The sequence below is a fragment of the Hemitrygon akajei genome, chromosome 28 (assembly GCF_048418815.1).
Source record: "Hemitrygon akajei chromosome 28, sHemAka1.3, whole genome shotgun sequence".
NCBI classification, from domain to species: Eukaryota; Metazoa; Chordata; class Chondrichthyes; order Myliobatiformes; family Dasyatidae; genus Hemitrygon; species Hemitrygon akajei.
This window is the reverse complement of record NC_133151.1, coordinates 20,587,321-20,610,006: the sequence shown is the minus strand read 5'-3', so window position 1 is coordinate 20,610,006 and position 22,686 is coordinate 20,587,321. Positions and strand designations below refer to the sequence as shown.

At 46.6% G+C, this 22,686-nt stretch overlaps 3 protein-coding genes and 1 non-coding gene across 4 annotated transcripts in view; all 4 read left to right on the top strand.

The window, feature by feature from the left end:
* The first annotated feature begins 4,565 nt into the window (after positions 1 to 4,565).
* LOC140717479 (histone H4) lies at positions 4,566 to 5,126 on the top strand. Its single transcript, XM_073031058.1, has one exon. It carries the CDS (start codon positions 4,566 to 4,568, stop codon positions 4,875 to 4,877), a length of 312 nt encoding a protein of 103 aa, XP_072887159.1. The 3' UTR covers positions 4,878 to 5,126.
* Positions 5,127 to 7,736: 2,610 nt separating this feature from the next.
* On the top strand, positions 7,737 to 9,337 carry LOC140717752 (histone H2B-like). The gene has a single exon (XM_073031467.1). The coding sequence runs from the start codon at positions 8,852 to 8,854 to the stop codon at positions 9,224 to 9,226; it is 375 nt and encodes a 124-aa protein (XP_072887568.1). The 5' UTR covers positions 7,737 to 8,851; the 3' UTR covers positions 9,227 to 9,337.
* Positions 9,338 to 10,212: 875 nt separating this feature from the next.
* LOC140717751 (uncharacterized) overlaps positions 10,213 to 22,686 on the top strand; it is a 47,783-nt gene continuing 35,309 nt past the window's right edge. The window contains exon 1 of the mRNA XM_073031466.1: positions 10,213 to 10,626. Coding sequence (XP_072887567.1) covers positions 10,247 to 10,626 — 380 coding nt within the window. The 5' untranslated portion in view covers positions 10,213 to 10,246. The remainder of the gene's footprint in view (positions 10,627 to 22,686) is intronic.
* trnag-ucc (transfer RNA glycine (anticodon UCC)) lies at positions 20,325 to 20,396 on the top strand. Its single transcript has one exon. It is a non-coding gene; the product is annotated as a tRNA-Gly (tRNA).

The window sequence follows — 22,686 nt, the reverse complement described above, 5'->3', positions numbered from 1 at the left end:
ATTCCAGGCAACATCCTTGTAAATCTCCTCTGCACCCTTTCTATGGCTTCCACATCCTTCCTGTAGTGAGGCAAACAGAACTGAGCACAGTACTCCAAGTGGGGTCTGACCAGGGTTGTGTATAGCTGCAACATTACCTCTCGACTCCTAAATTCAATTCCACGATTGATGAAGGCCAATACACCATATGCCTTTTTAACCACTGAGTCAACCTGCGCAGCTGTTTTGAGCGTCTGTGGACTCGGACCCCAAGATCACTCTGATCCTTCTCACTGCAAAGAGTCTTACCATTAATACTATATTCTGCCATCATATTTGACCTATCAAAATGAACCACTTCAGACCTAACTGGGTTGAACTCCATATGCCACCTCTCAGCCCAGTTTTGCATCCTATCAATGTCCTGCTGTAACCTCTGACAGCCCTCCACACTATCCACTACTCCTCCAACCTTTGTGTCATCAGCAAACCTACTAACCCATCCCTCCACTTCCTCATCCAGGTCGTTGATAAAAATCGCGAAGGGTCCCAGAACTGGTGACCGACGTCCAAGCAGAATATGACCCAACTACAACCATTCTTTGCCTTCTGTGGGCAAGCCTGTTCTGGATCCACAAAGCAATGTCCCCTTGGATCCCATGCCTCATTACTTTCTCAGTAAGCCTTGCATAGGGTACCTTACCAACTGCCTTTCTGAAATCTAGATACACTACATCTACTGCTCTTCCTTCATCAATGTGCTTAGTCACATCCTCAAAAATTAATTCAGGCTCATAAGGCACATGCTGCCCTTGACAAAGTCACGCTGACTACTCTTAATCATATTATACCTCTCCAAATGTTCATAAATCCTGCCTCTCAGGATCTTTTCCATCAACTTAACAACCACTGAGGTAAGACACACTGGTCTATAAATTCCTGGGCTATCTCTACTCCCTTTCTTGAATAAAGGAACAACATCCACAACCCTCCAATCCTCTGGAACCTCTCCCATCCCCATTGATGATGCAAAGATCATCGCCAGAGGTTCAGCAATCTCCTCCCTTACCTACCCCATGTAGCCTGGGCTACATTTCGTCTGGTCCCGGCAACTTATCCAACTTTCCAAAATCTCCAGCACATCCTCTTTCTTAATATCTACATGCTCAAGCTTTTCAGTCTGTTGCAAGTCATCACGACAATCACTAAGATCCTTTTCCATAGTGAATACTGAAGTAAAGTATTCAATAAGTACCTCTGCTATTTCCTCCAGTTCCATACGCACTTTCCCACCGTCACACTTGATAGGTCCTATTCTTTCATATCTTATCCTCTTGCTCTTCACATACTTGTCGAATGCCTTGGGGTTTCCTTACTTCTGCCTGCCAAGGCCCTACTCAAGGCCCCTTCTGGCTTCTTCCTAGTAGCCTTACAATCTTCTAGATATATATCATTACAGAAGTGGAAAGAATATGGCACAGCTGTAAACCTACCTCGAGCAGGCAGTGTTCAAAAACTGAGCAGCCGTCCAAGAAGAGAACCAGAGAGAAAGGCTAACAAAACACCTTTGATAACTCTAGAGGAGTTACAAGCTTCAGTCGCTAAGATGGGAGAGATTATGCATACAACAACTGTTTCCCAGGTGTTTCACCTGTCACAGGTTTATCAGAGAGTGGCAAAGAGAAAGCCACTGTTGGAAAAAAGCTCTCATGAAATCTCACCTGGAGTTTGTCAGAGGACGAGAGGGACTCTGAAGTCAGCTGGAAGAAGTTTCTGAAACCAAAACAGATGTTGGGACTGATTCTTTTTATATTATATATCAATGTAATGATAATGGAATTGATGGATTTGTTGAAAAATTTTCAGATGATATGAAGAGACAGGTGGAGGCACAGATATTTTTGAGGAAATAGGGAGGACAGACAGATGAAGAGAATGGGCAAAGAAGTGGCAGATGGAATACAGAACTGGGAAGTGTTTGGTCATGCACTTCGGATGAACAAAATATTAGGTTTGGCTATTTTCAAAATGGAGAGAAGATACAAAAAATGAGGTGCAAAGGGATTTGGGAGTCATTGTGTTGGTTCTCTAAAGGTTAATTTGCAGGTTGAGTCTGTGGTGAGGAAGGCAAATATCATGTTAGCATTCATTTCAAGAGGACTAGAATATAAAAGCAAGGATGTAATGTTGAGATTTATGAAATACTGGTGAGCTTTCACTTGGAGTATTGGGAGCAGTTTTGGGCCCTTTAAGGATGAGCTGAAACTGGATGGGTTTCAAACGAGATTCTCAAAAATGATTCCAGGATTAAACAGCGTCATATGAAGAGTGTTTGATGGCTCTGGGCCTTTATTCCCTGGAGGTTAGAACAATGAGGGATGACTAATTGAAACCTATCGAATGGTGAAAGACCTTGATAAAGTTGATGTGGAGAGGATGGGAGTGTCTAAGACCAGAGGACACAGCCTCAGAAGAGAGGGGCATCCTTTTAGAATGGAGATGAGGATGAATTTCTTCAGAGAGTGGTGAATTTGTGGAATTCATTGCCACAGATGGCAGCTCTGGAGGCCAAGACTTTAGGTATTTAAGGTGGAGGTTGATTGGTTCTTGATTGGTCAGTGCATGAAGGGATACAGGGAGAAGGCAGGAGATTGGGGCTGAGAGGAAAAATGTATCAACCATGATGAAAAGACAGAGCAGACTTGATGGGCCAAATGGCTTAATTCTACTCCTGTATCTTATAACCTGTATCACCACCACCAAACCCTCGATCAATTTTGTCAAGCGTGATCTGCCCACACAAAACCATGATGATTGTCCCTAAGCAAGCCATACCTTTACAAGTGTGCATGAATCCTGTACCTCAATATCGACTCGGATCTGCTGGTCTTTAAACAACTCCCGCACGTCAGATGTGGACTTGTCTGACAGTGGCTGCTCCCAATCAATGCCCTGTGGTTTCTGCCTTACTCCGTCCTAACTTGCCCTCCTGCAATTCAGTACCTTCATACAAGATCTGATTTTATTCTTTCTCATCACTAAGAAAAAAAATAAGATCCCAGAATATTCACTGACTCTTAGCTGTCAGCTGGCCTGGCTCATTTCCCAAAACTAATTCCTCCTGTCTGTTCTCTCCTCTCGTTGGGCTCTGTACATCATGTTTCAAACACTCTTCAGATTCACTGAAGAAATCTTGTGCGTCTAAGTATTAAGCAAGTTCCAATCAATTCTAGGGAAGATAAAGTCCCTGCACTGGTCATTGACGGCCAAAACGATAATCCCATCAGTGGACCTGCAGATTGTCTCTGTAAATGAGCCTTCCAGTTTGTTGTGACTTTCCCAGTGGGGTAACCTCTGCTCCTGTTAAACCCACCCTACCCCAACTCACCCGAACTCAATGAAACACAGGAGCGTTGAGCTGCCAGCCCTGTCCGTCAGACAACAGAATACTCCTAATGTTGAAATAAACTCATTTCAGCCCATCAGTCCCAGAATGTTCATTAGCTTGACATTGGCTCTCGTTCTTTTCAGACTTCATACATACATTCTCCCACTTGCTACTCCAGTTCAAACTCTGCCAAGTGACACCATCAAACCTCCTGGTGAGGATATTGGTTCCCCTCGGGTTCAGATGCAAATGGCTTTGTTTGTCCCAGTCTCCCACCTCCCAGTCTGGAAGGGAGCCCATTGATCCGTAAATCTGAAGACCTCCCTCCTGCATCAGTTCCTCAGCAACATATAAAACTGCACGAAATATCGATTTCTCACCACACCAGCACATGGTTTGGGGCATAATTCCGAGACTGCAATCCTGGAAGTCCTGCTTCTTTACCGAGTTCCCGAAAATCAGTTTGTAGGACCTCATCCCTGCTCGTTTAACCCTTAACGTGTAGCAGGAAGAAAGCTCCCCTCTCAATGTACCCGTTCCACCTTCCCTTCGAGAGGCCTTGTAGCAGAAGCCCCACCCACCTCACACCAGCTCCTCAGCCACCACTTTATCTGGGGTTTAAAAGGCGCCAGAAGCGCGGTCTATATATCCTTCTATCTGCCTATGTATCCTGTTCCTTTATGTGACCGGACTTTCATTTTCCTCGCGACCCAGAGGAACAATTGTTCTGATGAATTAACCCTCTCATCACTGGAAGTGACTGCACCCTCGCCCACCAACTGCTGTGTGTGAGGATGCTCGCACTGGTCATGGAGCCGGGGAGGGACAGACCGAGGTCCTCGGGGATTTGCGGAATGGAAAAACACTTCCTGTAATTTAAAGCAGGAGCATCAGCAAATTTCCAGAAATCCTCCAGTCTGTACGTGGTGTGTGAGGGAGTTTTTTCCGCTGGAGCGCTGTGTTGCGGATACACCGCTGGAAATTGGAGGGTGGGGGGGGGGGGGGGGTTGCAGTAAAGTGAAGGCGGGGCTGGACGATGAGAGGCCGCTCTCGGCTCTGTCCGTCACTCTGACTCTGTCTCCTCCCCTCCCCGCCTCTGTCTCTCTGCGCGTTTCTCGGGCAGGTCGGGGCGCTGTGTATAAAAGGAGACAGCAGCAGTCGGTTTGTCAGTGAGCAGCGACCTGAGTGAAGCAGCATCATGTCTGGCAGAGGGAAAGGAGGCAAAGGACTGGGCAAAGGCGGAGCCAAGCGGCACCGTAAAGTGCTCCGTGATAACATCCAGGGCATCACCAAACCGGCCATCCGCCGTCTGGCTCGCCGTGGCGGCGTCAAGCGGATCTCGGGTCTGATCTACGAGGAGACCCGCGGGGTGCTGAAGGTTTTCCTGGAGAATGTGATCCGGGATGCGGTCACCTACACTGAACACGCCAAGCGCAAGACGGTCACTGCCATGGATGTGGTGTACGCTCTGAAACGCCAGGGCCGCACTCTCTATGGCTTCGGCGGCTGAAAAACTCCCACTTCCTCCCGAGAACACAAAGGCTCTTCTTAGAGCCACCCACCACATCACAGAGGGAGCCGTGTCCACAACCTTTTAATTATTTTTATCGATATATTTGGTTGAGTTACTTTTGAAGCAGAATAATCTGTTCCGCTTGAAATATCCCTGCGATTCTGCCTTTTCAGCCGGTGATTACGGCAGAAGCTCTGAATGCATTAATATCGATCATCATCCCCTCGTCCGTCTCGGACAGATATCAGTTCCCTCATTCAGAGAAACGATGCTGTAATCATCCATTTAAATCTTAACTGAGGCAATTATATATTAAATGAAACTGAAATTGTAGAATCCGTGATACAATTAATGGTAAATAATATAAAAAAGTAATCAAGCACCGTTGCTGGGTGCTCTGAAATTGGCGGGCGATTTGAAATTAATCCTGCGCCAATCACACTGTATTCTGATTGCATGAAGTCCGACAGCCAGTAAATTCCTAGAAATCCTTCACTGTGTACGTGGTGTGTGAGGGAGTTTCTTCCCCTCTCTGGAGCTCTGTGTTTCGGATAAACCGTTGGAAATTGCCGGGTGTAGTAAAGTGAAGACGGAGCTGGAAGATGTGAGGCCGGTCTCGGCCCTGTCTGTCACGCTGACTCTGTCCCCTCCCCTCCCCGCCTCTGTCTCTCTGCGCGTTTCTCGGGCAGGAGTAGTGGCAGAGGATTGGAGGATGGGTTATGTTATCCATTCACGAAGGAAAGGATCGAAGGAGTCTATAACAGGAGGCTGGATAGACTGGAACATTCTCATCAGAGTGTATGTGACATTAGAGAAGCTGATAAAATAACGGAAGACATTGATACGGTCAGTAGTGAATCTGTTATCTCCAGGGTCGTGGAGTTGGAAGCTAGAGATTACAGGTATAAAGTCAAAGAGGAAAAAATTAACTGGGACCCTGAGCAGCAGGTTTTGTTCACAGAATGTGCTGTTTACATGGAACAAACTACTTCCAGTGATGGTATGGGGGGCAGAGTTGCAATATCTCTTGGACTGCGGAGAGGGAAGGTTCACAGGGACATGGGCCAAATTCAGGTAACTGACAATGGTTTTGTTTGGCCGCTTGGTCAGCATGGATGTGTTGGGCTGAAGGGCCTGTTTCTGTGCTGCATAATTCAGTGACAACGTCTGTTGCTGTGACAGAGCGGGAGGGACAGGGTCAGTAGTGAGAAGGTTTGGGGATGTAGACAGGAGAGTGAATGGTTGAGGATGGGGCAGATGGAACAGAATGTGGGGAAATGTGAGATTACCCATTCCCAGGATCAAACTGTAAGAGTTATCTCCACACGGGATGTTCAGAGGGACCTGGGCGTCCTTGTAAACAAATCACTTGAGTTAACATGCAGATACAACAAGTAATGAGGGAGGCAAACAGTATTTTGTCTTCTGATCCAGGAGGAGTGGAGAAGTGGGGTACAGATGTCTCACTGGGATTCTATAGGGCCCTGGTGAGAGCACACCTTGAATATAGTGCCCGGGTTTGGTCACACTTCCTCAGGAAGGATATCCCTGCAATAGAGGGAGTTCAGTGACAGTTCCCCACACTGACCGGGCTGGTTCCAGGGATGGAGGGTTAGTTATGTGAGAGGAGAGTGATGGGCTGGGTCTGTATTCCTGCAGTTAATGAGAAAACGAGGAAATCTGTTAGATTCTTTCAGGATGGATCTTTCCCCTGAATGAGAGCTCCATAACTGAGGAAAATACCCTCAGAAGGAGGCGTAAATCACAAACACGAGAGAATCTGCTGATGCTGGAAATCCAAAACAGCACATACAAAATGCTGAAGGAACTCAGCAGGACAGGCAGCCTTTATGGAAAAGAGTAAACAGTCGACACTTCGGCCCGAGACCCTTCCAGCAGATCTCTCCCTGGTGAAGGTTCTCAGCCTGAAGCATTGACTCGTTACTCTTTCCCATAGATGCTGCCCGGCCTGCTGACTTCCTCCAGTATTTTGTGTCTGTTGATCAGAGTGAGGTGACAAGCATTCAGAAAGGATATGAGATCATATTCCTTTAATCTGAGAACAAAGAACTTCTGTATTCCTTATATAAGGAATCTGGAGCCTCAGGTGCTGGGTTGAGTCAAAGCTGAGATTACCAGTCTCTGGAAAAATTTTAGTCTCTAAGTGAGTCCATAAGACCATCAGATTTAGGAGCAGAATTCGGCCATTTGGCCCATCGAGCCTGCTCTGCCATTTCATCATCACTGATCAATTTTTCCTGTTAGCCCCAATCTCTGCCTATACCCAGTGATTTGGCCTCTACAGCTGCCTGTGGCCAAAAATTCCACCGATTCACCACTCTCTGGCTGATGAAATTCCTCCTCAACTCCACTCTAAAAGGATGCCTCTCTATTTTGAAACCTTGTGGTCTGGTTACAGACATTCCTACCACAGGAAAAGTCCTCTCCACATCCACTCACTCAAGCCCTTTCACTATTTGATAGGTTTCAATTCAGTAACCCTTCTTTCTTTGAATTTCCAGTGAATAGAGGCCTAGTGACATGAAACACTCTTCATTAGACAAGCCATTTAATCCTGGGTAAAATTCCCCATTTGTGACGTAATGTCAGTACAATAAATTCTGGATTTCAGAGATTTTTGCGTTTTGGAATCATGGATCAATCTGCCCGACATTAATCACTAGTTTGTACTGCAGTAAACTCTGTTAATTTAACCCATGCAACCCCAGGCACACAGATGCAAAATAAAGACAGGTGTAAATTTAGAGTAGGGAAGTTGAACTGTACTTGGAAGTAAAGCCTGATTACTAGGCCTCAGAACATTTTTCTCCCCAAATGGTCAAAATAAAGCCAAGTAACAAGGTCGAAAATACCCACAACTTGCAGAATTACACGCCTCTCATTATCTTGCTCCCTGGGATAAACACGCCGGGCCTGATCCACCCTGGCTGCGTTGCCTGGGTGAGATTGTCTCATGATTAAAGACCCGAAACTCCCAATGACCCTAAGTTGTATTATTGATGATGTGTCCCTTTGCACACCCGGTTCCCTAAGCCAAGTGGTGTTGAACCACGATAATGAAAGGCATCAGCCACTGTGTGGCTCCACTACACTACCCCATCCACCGTAGCCCCACATATCTCACCATACTAAACTCTACAGCCTTATCTCTCCCAGCCCCACATATACATCCACCAGCCCTTCCCTTAAACCTCATCCAGAGGTCCAAGGGGACACACAACCCCACAAACCCGATGACTAGTGTAAGGAGGAGGAAAATCCAATAAAGGCAAGTGTTGGACCTGGTGAATGAAGGCATTGGCCGGATCAAAGTGGCAGCGTTGCGTGACACTGAATCGAGAGTGACGAGATGATGAAACACAAGAGGGATGATTCTCCCACTGCCCACAGAATCTCTTTGTTATTTTGATTTTGTTCTGATAGTCCTCTGTCTATTTGAATATGTTGGTATAATTCATATTTAATTCCAGTGTTTCTGGTCAATGTTGTGTCTGATGCAATGTGTCTGTGATGCTGCTACAAATCCGTTGTTCCTTTCACCTGTGCATAAATAAACTCGATTTGAACTTTACATTGAAATGTCCAAATCTCTCCTTCGTTCTCCTGCCTGTGTCATGAACTAAACGTCTTAGTGTTTATTTTTACAATATTTCATCTGATTATATTTTCATTCTGCTTTTGAAATTTGCGTTTCCCTTTTCAATGTCAGCCCGCACCCCCGCCTGTCTCTGCCCTTCTGTACTTCCTCCCGCATTAAACGACAGCGGTAACCGCCACACATTGGCGCCACTTCCCATCCCCCAGCGTTCCGATTGGTGATTCATTTCTCCAAACAGCCAATGGAAATGCTCAGCATTCCCATCCTCATTAACATACCACTTTGAGCGCTGCCTATTTAATCCGCGCTCCGGTCAGCTTCTGCTTATTATTGTGTTTGAAACCAACGAGAAATGCCTGATCCACCGAAACCCGCTCCCAAGAAGGGCGCCAAGAAAGCTCTGGCCAAACCGGCGAGCAAGTCTGGCAAGAAGCGCAAGAGGTCGAGGAAGGAGAGTTACGCCATCTACATCTACAAAGTGATGAAGCAGGTTCACCCCGACACCGGCATCTCCTCCAAGGCCATGAGCATCATGAATTCATTCGTGAGCGATATTTTCGAGCGCATCGCAGGTGAGGCTTCCCGCCTGGCCCACTACAACAAGCGGTCCACCATCAGCTCCCGGGAGATCCAGACCGCCGTGCGCCTGCTGCTGCCCGGGGAGCTGGCCAAGCACGCCGTGTCCGAAGGAACAAAGGCGGTGACCAAGTACACCAGCTCCAAGTAAAGCTCCCCAGTGAGATGATCGAAAACACAACGGCTCTTTTAAGAGCCACTCACAATTTCAATGAAAGAGTTGTACGAGCATTTAGGTAATAAATTACACATACTTTATGTCTGGTGACTTTTACAACAGCTAAATCGCGGTTGGATTAAACTCCCACTGAACTGACAAGGAATTGGTTCGACCCCCCCCCCCCCTTCCCCATCAGTCCGTCCCACTCGGTATCCACGCCAAGCGGAGGATTGCTGCCGTTGTTTTATTTGTGGCTTCAGGAGTTTATTGGTTCCAGTTGGGTAACTCCTGAATATCAGTTCAACTCGAGCCTGAAAGACCTCATGGCTCTTTCATATGGAGAAGCGTCGACACTGCTTCTTATAGATGTTGCCTGGCCTGCTGGGTTCCACCAGCATTTTGTGTGTGCTGTTTGAATTTCCAGCATCTGCAGATTTCCTTCTGATGGCTCTTTCATATAAAAACTTTATAAAATTGCAGACTAGACTCTGGTCAAAGTTTGAGAAGAGCCGTTTTTCATAACATGATAACGTTCACACAGAGACCGACCGCGGGCAGAAGTTGAGGGTCAGTTTTATTTGGTTCCGTTACGGGTTTAAAGAAATTAGAGAATTGAGTTCCCAGACATTCCATTATCAACTACACTTAAATCAAATGTGCCCGGTTTCAGTAACAGAGGGAAATGCGAAGACCCAATCTTAAAACAGATCTGCAATTATTTAACTTGAAATTAAATTTGTACGGTAGATTTATTTTTTGGCGGGCTTTTTTCCAGATTTCAGTGCACTTTGGGGAGGAGACGGTTATTTTCCGCGCTTCTACCTTTACGGACTGCTGATTGGTGATTAAGGCAGTTCTTCGATTGGAGTATTTCTCTTCACCAATGAGAATAAGCAGGATCACACGTATCACAAACATCAGTTTGCATTCTGAAAGCGGGTATAAAAGGGGCCAGTTGGGGCGGGTTGAACATTCCTTCATTCTCGTTGGAGTAATATCGTGACGGTGGAAATGTCTGGACGTGGAAAAGGCGGCGCTGGCAAAGCTCGGTCCAAGGCCAAATCTCGCTCGTCTCGGGCTGGGCTGCAGTTCCCGGTCGGCCGGGTTCACAGACTCCTAAGAAAGGGCAACTATGCTGAGCGGGTGGGTGCCGGAGCCCCGGTCTATCTGGCTGCTGTGCTCGAGTATCTGACGGCCGAAATCCTCGAATTGGCCGGCAACGCGGCCCGGGACAATAAGAAGACCCGCATCATCCCCCGGCACCTGCAGCTGGCCGTCCGCAACGACGAGGAGCTGAACAAGCTGCTGGGAGGGGTGACTATCGCTCAGGGCGGTGTGTTACCCAATATCCAGGCCGTCCTGTTGCCCAAGAAAACCGGCGCTGCCAGTAAGTGAAGCGACGTGAGCTGAATCTATTTACCCAAAGGCTCTTTTCAGAGCCGCTCACAATGTCTGTGGAAGGGCTGAGCGGCGGGTGTTTTCCGTCCGTTTGGTAGTGAACCGATATAAATCTGCACGGAAACCGGTTCGTTTCAGTCCCGGCTCGTTTTCCCCTCTCAGCCGACCGAATGTAGCTCTCTCAGTTACGTATATTGACTATGTTATTTTGAAAAATGTGCAGAAACAGACATACTGTATATTAAAAAAGTGAGGTAGTGTCCATAGTTTTAATGTCCATTTGGGAATCGGATGGCAGAGGGGAAGAAGCTGTTCCTGAATGGCTGAGTGTGTGCCTTCAGGCTTCTGTATCTCCTGCCTGACGGTAACAGTGAGAAAAGGGCATGCCCTGGGTGTTGGAGGTCTTTAATAATGGACGCTGCCTTTATGAGCACCGCTCCCTAAAGATGTCCTGGGTACTATCAGCAGCTTCTTTCGGTGCTGTGCAGTAGCCCCTCCACACCAGACAGATGCAGCCTGTCAGAATGCTCTCCGCGGTACAGCTATACAGGTCTCTGACTGTCTACAAAGGTACGTTTACCCTGTGGAGCCGACCGTATTTACTGAAAAAAACTCGTCCACCCAGTCCTCTGAATATAAATGAACATTTTGCGAAAGAGAGGGTCAGTTTGGTCAGATCTGCCGAGAGTCTCCCTATGTGAGGCGGTGCGTCGCTCTGAGTTTGGTTTGTGCCAGGGAGAAAAGGGAGGGGTGGGTGGATCGAGTTCTTCAGCACCGTAGTACCAGTCACTTCTCTACAAATTCCTGTCTGTCTAAGACTTCCCTAAATACCCCTGTGCTCTCTGCCTCTGCCACCACCCCTGACAGTGTATTCCAAGTCCCCATCACTGTTCCCTTCACTTTCTTCCTCTGACCTTAAATACATGCCTTTTAGTAGAAGACATTTCCCTCCTGTGAAAAATATTACTGGCTGTTTACACCAACTATGTCCTACAAAATGGTATAAATTTCTGTCAGATCTCTCCTGAGCTGACACCACTCCAGAGGAAAAAGCTCCAGCATGTCGAGCCTCTCCTCACCTCACTCCTCCTCCAGACATCCTGCTTAACAACTTCTGCACCTGCACCAAAACCTCCACATGCTTCCTAGAATGAGGTGACCAGAACTGAACACTGTGCTCTCAATGTGGCCTAACCAGCATTTTATAAACTGTAACATGATGTCCTGGTGATTGAACTCAATGCCGTGCCTGATGAAGGCAAACATGCCGTACACCGGCTTTACCGCCCTGTCAACCTGTGCTCCCAGTTTCAGGGAACCAATCTGCCCGGACCCAACATCCTTCTGTATGTTAATGTTCCTGCCATTACCTGTGTACCCACCCTTTATGTTGGATGTGCACCCCTGGGTATCCTTTCAACCACAATGAATGTACAGAATGCAGTGCGATTATCTTTAATCCTACTCATCAGAGATTTTTCATCACTGTTTCTCGCTCTCCAAATGTTCTTGCATTCCCTTCTGTGTTTTAAATATAGTCCTCAAACAACCTGTTTGATTCCAGCTTCCTAAGCCTTGCATATGCTTCTCACTCTTCCTCGACTAAATTTACTTCCTTTCTCATCATCCAAGGTGCCTGAACCTTGTCATACTGGACCCTCTCCCTTACAGGAACAAACTGGCCCTGAATCACTGTGCAGCTGGTCTTTAAACAAACTCATGTCAGATGTGGATTTGCCTCAAAATCCATCCTTACAGTATTAAGCATCAAACTTAGCGTCAATCTCTCCATTCAGTGACCGGTGTTCCGGTTCACATACCCCTGTCAATCTCATTTCAACCCTCCCAGGGAGCAACAATGAACCTCATGATACTGACCCCCCTCCTGTGAAGGTGCAAACCACCCCCCCCCCTTGTAACTGTCACCTCTGGACCTGAAGAGGTTCCAGTGTTCTGGAATCCTGAAACCCTGTCCCTGCACCAGCTCCTCAGCCACACATTCATCTGCTCTAACTTTCTGTTCCCACCCGTACTACCACAGAGCATTGGGAGTAACACAAAAATTATAACCTTTCAGGAACTGCCCTTTAACTTGTTCCCTAACTCCCTGTATTCACTGTGGGACCTCATCCCTTTTCTACCTGTCCACTGCTACTGACGTGAACCACCACCTCTGGCTGAGTGAACATTGTTCAGTAGCTGCTCTGAGACGTCCCTGACACTCAGTTATACAATTTACAAAACTTTGAAACCGACTAAAAAAGGTCATTGAGAGGGAAAAGATGAAATACGAAGGTAAGCTAGCCATTAGTATTAAAGAGGATACCAGAAGTTTCTTCAGATATACAAAGTGTAAAAGAGAGGCAAAAGTAGATGATGCTGGAGAGGTAGTAATGGGGTACAGGGAAGTGGCAGAGAAGCTGAATAAGTATTGTGCATCAGTCTTCACTGTGGAAGACACTGGCAGTCTGCTGGAAATTCAGAAGAATCAAGGGCAGAAATGATTGACTTGACCTTTACTAGGGAAAAGCTGCTTGGGAAACTGAAAGATCTGAAAGTAGATAAATCAGCTGGACGGGATTTTCTACACCAGTGCTATGAAAGAGGTGACTGAAGAGATAGTGGCAGTTTTAGTAATAATCTTTCTATAATCCCTGTATTCTGGCGTGGTTCTGGAGAACAGGAAAATTGTAAACATTATTCCACTCTTGAAGAAGGGAGAAGGGCAGAAGAGAGGAAATCATAGGCCAGTCAGTCTGACCTCAGTGATTGGGAAGATGATGGACTCGATGTATTTTCGGGCTACTTGGCGACACATGATAAAATAGGACAAAGTCAGCATCGTTTCCTTTAGGCCCAAGGTGTACAAGATGATGAGAGGCATCGATCGTGTGGATAGTCAGAGGCTTTTTCTCGGGGCTGAACTGGCTGCAACAAGAGGACACAGGTTAAGGTGCTGGGGAGCAGGTACAGAGATGTCAGGGGTAAGTTTTTTACTCAGAGAGTGGTGAGTGCGTGGAATGGGCTGCCCGCAACGGTGGCGGAGGCAGATACGATAGGGTCTTTTAAGAGACTTTTGGATAGGTAAGCCCAGTAATTCCTAAAGTAGGGACACGTTCAGCACAACCTGGTGGGCCGAAAGGTCTGTTTGGTGCTGTAGATTTTCTATGCTTCTATTAACTTACTTTGGATTAAAATGTTGACTTTGACAATATTTTTCCGGAACGTTGTGTTTTCATGAAAGGTTCAGTGATCTAGTTACAACGTTTTTCTATCGCAAATTGTAAAAGATTATCCACACAATTATAGAAAATACAAATATTAAATATTTATAAGACCGAAGAGTCAAATTAAAATGTGAATATTACTCTCTATAACACACTCAATTCCCGTGGGTGGGGGGTGGTGTCACTGTTCACGGAAATGTCCTTCTGTACCCACTCTGCTACAACGCTCGCAATTTCTCAGTGGCTCCACTGATTGACAGCTCTCTCTGCCCAGCCTCCCGGACTGTTGACACCGTCACGTGATACCGTGTTGCGTATGCTGATCTGTGATGAGATGACGTCATACATGTCATACAGTCTCCGTCGTCGTTTCCAGGGGAATGGTCCGGGGTGGGCGGTTAGTCCGGGGTGGTGGGCACGGGGTTGTAGTAAAGTGGAGTCGGTCTCTACTTTGGGTTTCGGCTCCACTGTGGGAATCGGCCTCTCCTCTTCCTGCCCACGGAACAGTGAGTGTCTGTCAGCACCTCACCGCACCGGCTCTCTGCCTCAGGTACAATATTTCAACCATATTTGCACAGTTACATGGATAGGAAAGGTTGAGAGGGACACGGGCCTAATGCAGGCGGATGGGACGAGTACAGGTCGACAACTTGGTCGGCGTGGATGAGTTTTACCGAAGTGACGGTTTCAGTTCTGTATAAATCACTGACTCTATTCTGGGCGGTTTAACCAGGGCAGGATGTTCACAGTGAATGACAGGTTCCTGAGAAGGTTTAATGAACAGAGACTTTGTGGGTTTCTGCCCCCACACCTCCTCCGGCAGCTGATTTAGGATAGCAGCTATTCTCTGTGTGAAGTATGTACCCTTCAGATCCCCTTTAATCTGTCTTTAAACAGTTTTGTACAATTCTAATGAGAGGCAGTTCTTTGGCTGATAAGGCAAGTAGAACACACAACCCTGTCTACCTGTGATGCCACATACAGGGAACTGTGTAACAATATTAGAGACACATGCACAGGTACTTTGGTGAGCAAGGCCTGGAGGGATATGAAACTAATGGAGGAAAGTGGGATTAGTATAGCTGTGTGTGATGGGGAGCATAAATGTGATGGGCCAGAGGGTCTGTTTCTATCCTGGACAACCCTGGCAACAACATTCCTCCACTGCAGTGGGGTTTGTTACCTTCATTCTCAGCTGTGAGCTTGTTCCACTGAACCCCTTATCCTCTGAGAAGATATTTGCACCCCTCCTTTGTGACCAAGCTGTCTGCCATCTCTCCTAATATTAACCAGAGTACTTCACCAGTTTCCCATATAAAAGTACTGTTACTGGTGCACGGGGAATGGGTGCATTTTGGTAGCCTTTTGATGGGGCTGATTCACTATTAACCTTAATGCATTAATACCTTTGTCCAACAAAAATCCATTCTCCTGGGTTCTGAGTGTTTTAGGTAAGGCCATCCTGAATTTCTGTGTTCCAGGTTCCCACTGAACTTTCACAGTCACTGGTTTCTGCGTGTCTATACTGACCATCGGGAATCTGTCTCCACTAACTCAGCACTTGGTCTGTCTTATGCCCTGGTGATTCAAATGCTCATTCAGGTGGTCCTTAAATACCAGCCTGCACCACTCCCTCAGGCAGTGTGTTCCAGATTGTAACCTTTATTTTTCCAGCTGGTCCGCATCCCACATCCAGTTTTGTTAGTCGACTTTACTGTCCATCATACCCCTAAACTTGTTGTCTTCTACAAACTTTCTGATCCAGTTTACCACATTCTCATCCAAATTGTTAATACAGATGGAAAACAACAATGGACCCAGCACTGGGAAGTTAAACCAGGGCAGGATGACACAGTAATGACAGGTTCCTGGGAAGTGTTCATCAACAGAGACTTTGTGTGTCTTTGTTTCCACCACCTCCTCTGGCAGCTCATTTGGGATACCAGCTATTCTCTGTGCCAAATATTTACCCTTCAGAATCCCTTTAAATACACCCTCTTACCTTACAACTATTCCCTTTAGCTTTAGACAGCCACACCACTGGAAACAGCCTTTGCTTCTCTAACCTTTGTATGCCTCACATAATTTTATTCCCCTCCAGCAACTCACCCTTCAGATTCCCTTTGAACCTCCACCCTGTCACATCAAAACTATCCCGTGCAGTTTTAGGACACAGAAAACTGTTGCTTCCCAGCAGACCCTGGGGAGTGAACAGTTTCTGCCTACCCATCCCGAGAAGATGTCCCATTGATCCATGAAACTGGCTGTCTGCCCCCTGCACCAGCTCCTGAGCCGCACATTCATCAGTGGTATCTCTCTATATCTCCCCCCACTAACAAGTGTCACTGGGTGTAATACAGAGCTTACTAGTTTTTAGTTTCTGTCTTATTTCTCTAAATTCACTGCACAGGACCACATCCCTCCTCCCTACGTTGCTATTACCGACATGCACCGTCCACCACGATGTCCGGCTGCTCAACCTTCCCTTTGAAATGTCCTGCAGCTGCTCCGAGACCATCGGACCATAAGACACAGGAGCAGAATTAGGCCATTTGGCCCATCCAGTCTGCTGCACCATTCTGCCAGGAATAAGAGATCATGACAGATCTCTTAACCCTCTCAAACACTCTTATCCTCCCCCCGCCCCCCCCACCTCCACATTCAATATACCCAGTGAATTGGCCACATCCGTCTGTGGGGATGAATTCAGAGTCAGAACCAGAATCAGGTTTATTACCACCGGCAGGAGTCAGGGAATTTGTTAATTCAGCAGCAGCAGTTCAATGCAGGACTTGATAATATAGAAACAATAAATAAATTACAGTATATATGTATATGGATATGTTTATTAAGTAAATTAAAATATTGCAAAAAAAGAAATATTATAAATAATATATAGAATACATCTACAGTGGTTTTTGGGTTTTCTAAAGTGACAAACCAGATGTCTTCAAACTCCTGATGAAATATATCCACTGTCTTGCCTTCTTTATACTGTAGCTGCATCAATAGATCCTCAGAGATAGTGACACCCAGGAACTTGAAATTGTTCACTGTCCAGTTCTGATCCCTCTGTGAGGATTGGTTCGGGTTCCCTCGTCTTACCCTTCCTTCAATCAGCTGTTTTGTCTCACTGACATTAAGCACAAGGTTGTTGCTGTGACACCACTCAACTAGCTGGTATATCCCACTCCTGTTTGTCCAATCATCTCCATCTGAGATTCTACCAACAATGGTTGTATGCAGCATATTTATAGATTGCATTTGAGCTATATTTAGTCACAGAGTCATGGGTATAGAGGGAGTAGAGCAGTTGGCTAAGCACACATCCTTGAGGTGCACCAGGGCCAGTGTTGATCTTCAGAGAAGAGGAGATATTTGAATTGACTTTATTTCTTGCATCTTTCACACACATAAGGATTAAAAATCGACGTTATGTCTCCATCTAAATATGCAATGTGCAATCATAGTGATTTATAATAATTGATAATAAATAGAACAGCCAGTGTAACATAGAGGTACCCTCAAATCAGCGTGAGTTAATCAGTCTGATGGCCTGGTGGAAGGAGCTGTCCAGAAGCCTGTTGGTGCTGTCTTTTGTGCTGTGGTACCGTTTCCTGGATGGTTGCTGCTGGAATAGATTGTGCTTGGGGTGACTGGGATCCACGATGATCCCTCCGGCCCTTTTCTCACACCTGTCTTTGTAAATGTCCTGAATCATGGGAAGTTGACAACAACAGATGTGCTGGGCTGTGCTGCAATTAAGGGAGGTACAGTTCCCATACCAGGCAGTGATGCAGCCAGTTGGGATGCTCCCAATTGTGCCCCTGTAGAAAGTTCTTAGTATTTGGGAGGTGAAAGAGGCGCTGTTGTGCCTTTTTCACCACACAGCAGGTACGTACAGACCATGTGAGATCCTCGGGTATGTTGATGTCGAGGAATTTAAAGCTGTTTACCCTCTCAACCCCAGATCCATTGATGTCAATAGGGGTTAGCCCATCTCCATAAATCCACACAATCTGTGTGGATTATCACCAATCCGCACAGATTGTAGTTTCCCGGTTAGGAAGTCGAGGATCCATTTGCAGAAGGACCAGGTTCCGTAGCTTATTGATCAGGACTGTGGGAATGATGGTGTTAATCACTGAGCTCTAGCCAATGAACAACATCCTGACATAGGCTACACAGATTCACTGCCCTTTACTAAGGAAATTGCTCCTTATCTTTGTTCTAACAGTATGTCCTAGTATTGTGAGGCTGTGCCCTGTGGTCGTAGACAGCCCCACTATCAGAAACACCCTCTCCACTCCATTCTAGGCCTTTCAATATTTGATCGGTTTCAATGAGATTCCCTCATTCTTCTAAAGTCCAGAGTGAACAGGCCCAGAACCATCAAACAATCCTTGTGCATTAACCCTTTTATTGCCAGGATCATTTTTGTGAACTTCCTCTGGACCCTCTCCGATGCGAGCATGTAGCTTTTTAGATAAGGGGCCCAGAACAGTTCACAATACTCCAAGTGTGATCGGACCAATGCTTACATCCTTGCTTTTGTATTGTAGTCCTCTCAGAATGAATGCCGACATTTGGTTTCCTTACCACTGACTCGACTGGCAAGTTTATCTTTAGGAAATCCTGCACCTCTGAGACGAACCTGACCCCAGTACCCAAGAGGCGACACACCATCGTGTCATCTCTGTTGCTGCCACAGAATCTCCTGCACATCCCCTGTACTGTGAGCCTGCTGTCATCACTTGACCTTTCCTTGACCTTTCCTCCCGTGGAGCATTGGTCTGGGGTCTCAGTACCAGCGACCTGACGGGCTGCTGTCTCTGGGTCGTCATCCCAGGGGTATCCAAAGGAGTGTACTTGTTGCTGAGGGTCACGGCCACAGGGAGACATTGCACCATGTGTCTCTTCCCCTTTCCGTCATGGTGGTCACCCAACAATCTGCAGCCTGACCTCAGGTGTGACCAACTCACTGAATCTCTGGTCTCAGCATCCTGGAAACTCTCGGTCTGTCCATCTCCATCTTCATTTCCTTCACACGGTCAGTCAGGAGCTGCACCTCGGTGCACTTCCCTCATGTGAAGTTATCGGGGACACTGAGTGACTCCCACATCCTGAGGTGGAGCATGTCACTGCCGTAACTGTAATTCCAGCCACTCTGATGGGGAGAGGAATTCCAAAGAAATCCTCTGACATTTGACTTCCCAGAGTACACCGACTTATCTCCCATTTCTCTGCCCACATTTCTAGCTGAACTATGTTCTGCTGAATCCTTTGGCAACTTTCCTCATGATCCATAACTGCATCAATTTCTGTGTCTCTGCAGACCAACAAATCAGCCCTCCTTCATTTTCATCCAGATCATTTCACAAAGAGCAGAATTCCTTGTGGGCCCCCTGTTCACAGGTCTCCAGTCAGAATCACACCCCTCAAACATTACCTTCTGAGTTCTCTGACCGAGTACATTTTGAATATATTCTACCAAATTTCTTTTGAGCCATGTGCTTCCATGCTGTGGATCAGCCTACCATGGGGACTCTTGTTGAAAGCTTTACCAAAGTCCTTGTGTCCTGTACCCACTACCCAGCTCTCATCAATAGAATTTGTCACTTAAAACGTTCGGCCAAGTTTGCAAGACTTGACGTTGCCCATGCAAAGCAATATTGGCTGCTCTGAAATTGTTTATGCTTTTTCAAATGCAAGCTGATCCTAGCGTTAAATATCTTTTCCAATAATATCAGCAATTTATAATATCCCTACCACTATTGTAAGAGTCACCAGGGTAGTTTCCCATCTTGTCCCTATTGCAATTCTTAAAAAGGTGAAGAATATTTGTCATTTTCCACTCTTCTGCATCCTGGCCTGTAATTAAAAGAGAATCACTTTTGAGTTGGTTATCTTTTTGTCCTTATTTTATCCCTCAAGCATCAGGTTTTTGAATCATTGTTCAAAGTAAATTTATTATTAAAGTACGCATACATTATACAACTTTGAGGTTTGTTTCAAACAGGCTGTCGTAAAACAAAGAAAGCCAAAAGAACCCACTAATAAAATAAGAAGACCATCAAACACCCAATGTGCAGAAAGAAAGAGAAATCCTTCAAACAATAAACACAAGCAAATTCTGTAGCGTATTGAACTGAAATGCTCAGAGAGAGTCTGTGCACAGATGCTTAGTTCAGTGCAGAGTGGAGCAGCGAGCTGAACCGGCTTGTCCCTGGCCTCGGGCAGAACAACCTGACCTTTTCAATCTGGCCCCGCATCTAAATCGTTGTCCAAACATTGGGTTCAGTCGCTTTGATACGATTTGGGGTCTGGTCCCCGCCACCTCGATTTGGCCTGTACCTGACTTTTCCATTTCAGCCCAGAATTTAATCAGCAGCTTGGAAACTGATCGAGTCACACGGAACTATGGAAGACGCCTCACTACCTCAAATCCTTTGCAACATCATTGAGTGATGGTGGTATAGTGGTGAGCATAGCTGCCTTCCAAGCAGTTGACCCGGGTTCGATTCCCGGCCATCGCAGATTGTGCAGTTTTAGACTACAGAACAACTAAACCTCTTACATAGACACGGTCTACTCGGAACTCCAAGGGCCGAGTAATGACTCATGCTAATTGACGCTGCGAGTTTAAGATTGGTTCATTAGTTATCATCCACTGTGTCGTGGATCAGAGATAGAATTAACGTCGCTAAAGTTTCCCGTTAAATCCTTTTCTGACTCTATTCCAGATTCAGCAAGAATGGACACTTCACAGGAAGGATCGGCAGGATTTATAAAGCGTTGCCCAGACATTGCCTGATCAAATTGTTTGAGTATTCATTGGAATGTCAGAGCCTGAGAGGAAACTTGATCGAATTATGAGGTAGAAAATTATGAGAGACATGGGCAACACGAGTGAATCTGCAGATGCTGGAAATGAATAAAAACACAAAATGCTGGCAGAACTCAGCAGGCCAGACAGCATCTATGGGAGGAGGTAGTGACGTGGTCTGCCAGCATTTTGTGTTTTTATGAGAGTCATAGATTGGGCAGAGTCAGAATTGGTTCCCAGGGTAAGGATTTGAAATTCTAGCGGGAATGAATGTAAGGTCGGAGTGGGAGAGAGTTTAAAGAAGATGTGCGGCTCACGTTTTCAGACGGAGTGGGGTGGCTGCTTGGAACGGGCTGCCAGGTTCAGAGACGGAAGGGTGTACGATGTTCTTAGATCAGCACATGAATATGTTAGTGTGCAGCGACATGGATAGAGGCACAAAGAGAAAATCGCAGGTGATGGAAATCCAAGCAACACAGAAAATGTTGGAGGAAGTCAGCAGGCCAGGTAGCACCTGTGGGAAATATACAGTGGACGTTTCGGGCCGAGTCCCTTCATCCCGGCTGGAGAAAAAAACGACGAGGAATCAGAGCCAGACGGTGGGGAGGGAGGAAGAAACATGAGGTGACAGTTGAAACCGGCGGGGGGGGGGGGGTGTCTGATAAATTAAAGACCTGAACCTTTGATTGGTGAGAGAGATACTGGGCTGGATAACAGGGAAGGGGAGAAGGCCATAGGAAAAAGAAAAGGGGGAGGAACACCAGAGGGAGGTGAAGGGCAGGTAACGGATAAGGTCAGAGATGGAAAAGAGAATGGGGCTTCGTGAAGGAGGGGGCATTACCGGACATTTGAGAAATCGATGTTCATGCCATCAGGTTGGAGGCTACCCAGACGGAATATAATGTGTTGCTCTTCCACCCTGGGTGTAGCCTCATCACGACAATACGGGAGGCCATGGGCTAATGGGCTATTTTGTCGGAATTGGAATGGGAAGTGGAATTAAAATGGGTGGCCACTGGGAGATCTGGCTTGTTCTGGTGGACAGAGTGTAAGGTGCTCGCTGAAGTGGACTCCTAATCTGTGTCAGGTCTCACCGATATACAGGAGGCCACACTGGACAAACTGGACATGGTAGATGATCCTGAAAGACTCACAGCTGAGGTGTCCCCTTACTTGGAAGGATTTCCTGGGGCCCTGAATGGTGATGATGGCAGATGTGTAGGGGCACTTGTTTCACTTGCAAGGATGAGTGACAGGAGAGAGATCAGTGGGAGGGACGAATGCACATGGGATTCACATGGGATCCCTGCAGAAAGTAGAGGGGGGAGGGAAAATGTGTTTCGTGGTGGGATCCCGCTGGAGATGGTGGAAGTTACCGAGAATTGTGTGCTGGAGGGGGAGGCAGGTGACGACAAGACGAACCCTATCCTGGTGGAGGGTGCGAGGATGGGGTGAGGGCAAAACGGGAGATATTCTGTTGAGGGCAGCTTTGATGGTGGAAGAAAGGAGGCCCCTTTCTTTGAAAAAACAATCATGATATCTCCTTTGCTCTTGAATGAATCTCCTGCGGACACGGAGGAATTAAGAGAAGGGGCTGGCATTTTTACAAGTAATGGGGTGCGAAGAGGTATAGTCCAGGTATCTGTGGGAGTCTGTGTGGTTATAATATGCATCAGTAGACAAGTTGTCTGCAGAGAGATAGAGAAAAGGGAGGGAGGTGTCGGATATGGGACCAGGTAAACTTTTGGACTGGGTGGAAGTTGCAAGCAAATCTGATGAAGTGGACGAGTTCCACACGGGTGCAGAAAGAACCGGAAATGCTGCTGTTTATGTATGTAGTACAGGAAAAGTGAGGGAGCGATACCAGTGTTGGCTTGGAACATAGACTGTTCCATGTAACCGACAAACAGGCAGGCACAGCTGGGACCCATGACAGCGTCCGTGGCTACACCGTGTGTTTAAAGGAAGTGGGAGGCCAAGTTTGGCCGGAAGGAGGTGAA

Bases quoted from the DNA above. Each gene is read 5' to 3' on its own strand.
- LOC140717479 (XM_073031058.1), top strand. From the start codon at position 4,566: ATGTCTGGCAGAGGGAAAGGAGGCAAAGGACTGGGCAAAGGCGGAGCC.
- LOC140717752 (XM_073031467.1), top strand. From the start codon at position 8,852: ATGCCTGATCCACCGAAACCCGCTCCCAAGAAGGGCGCCAAGAAAGCT.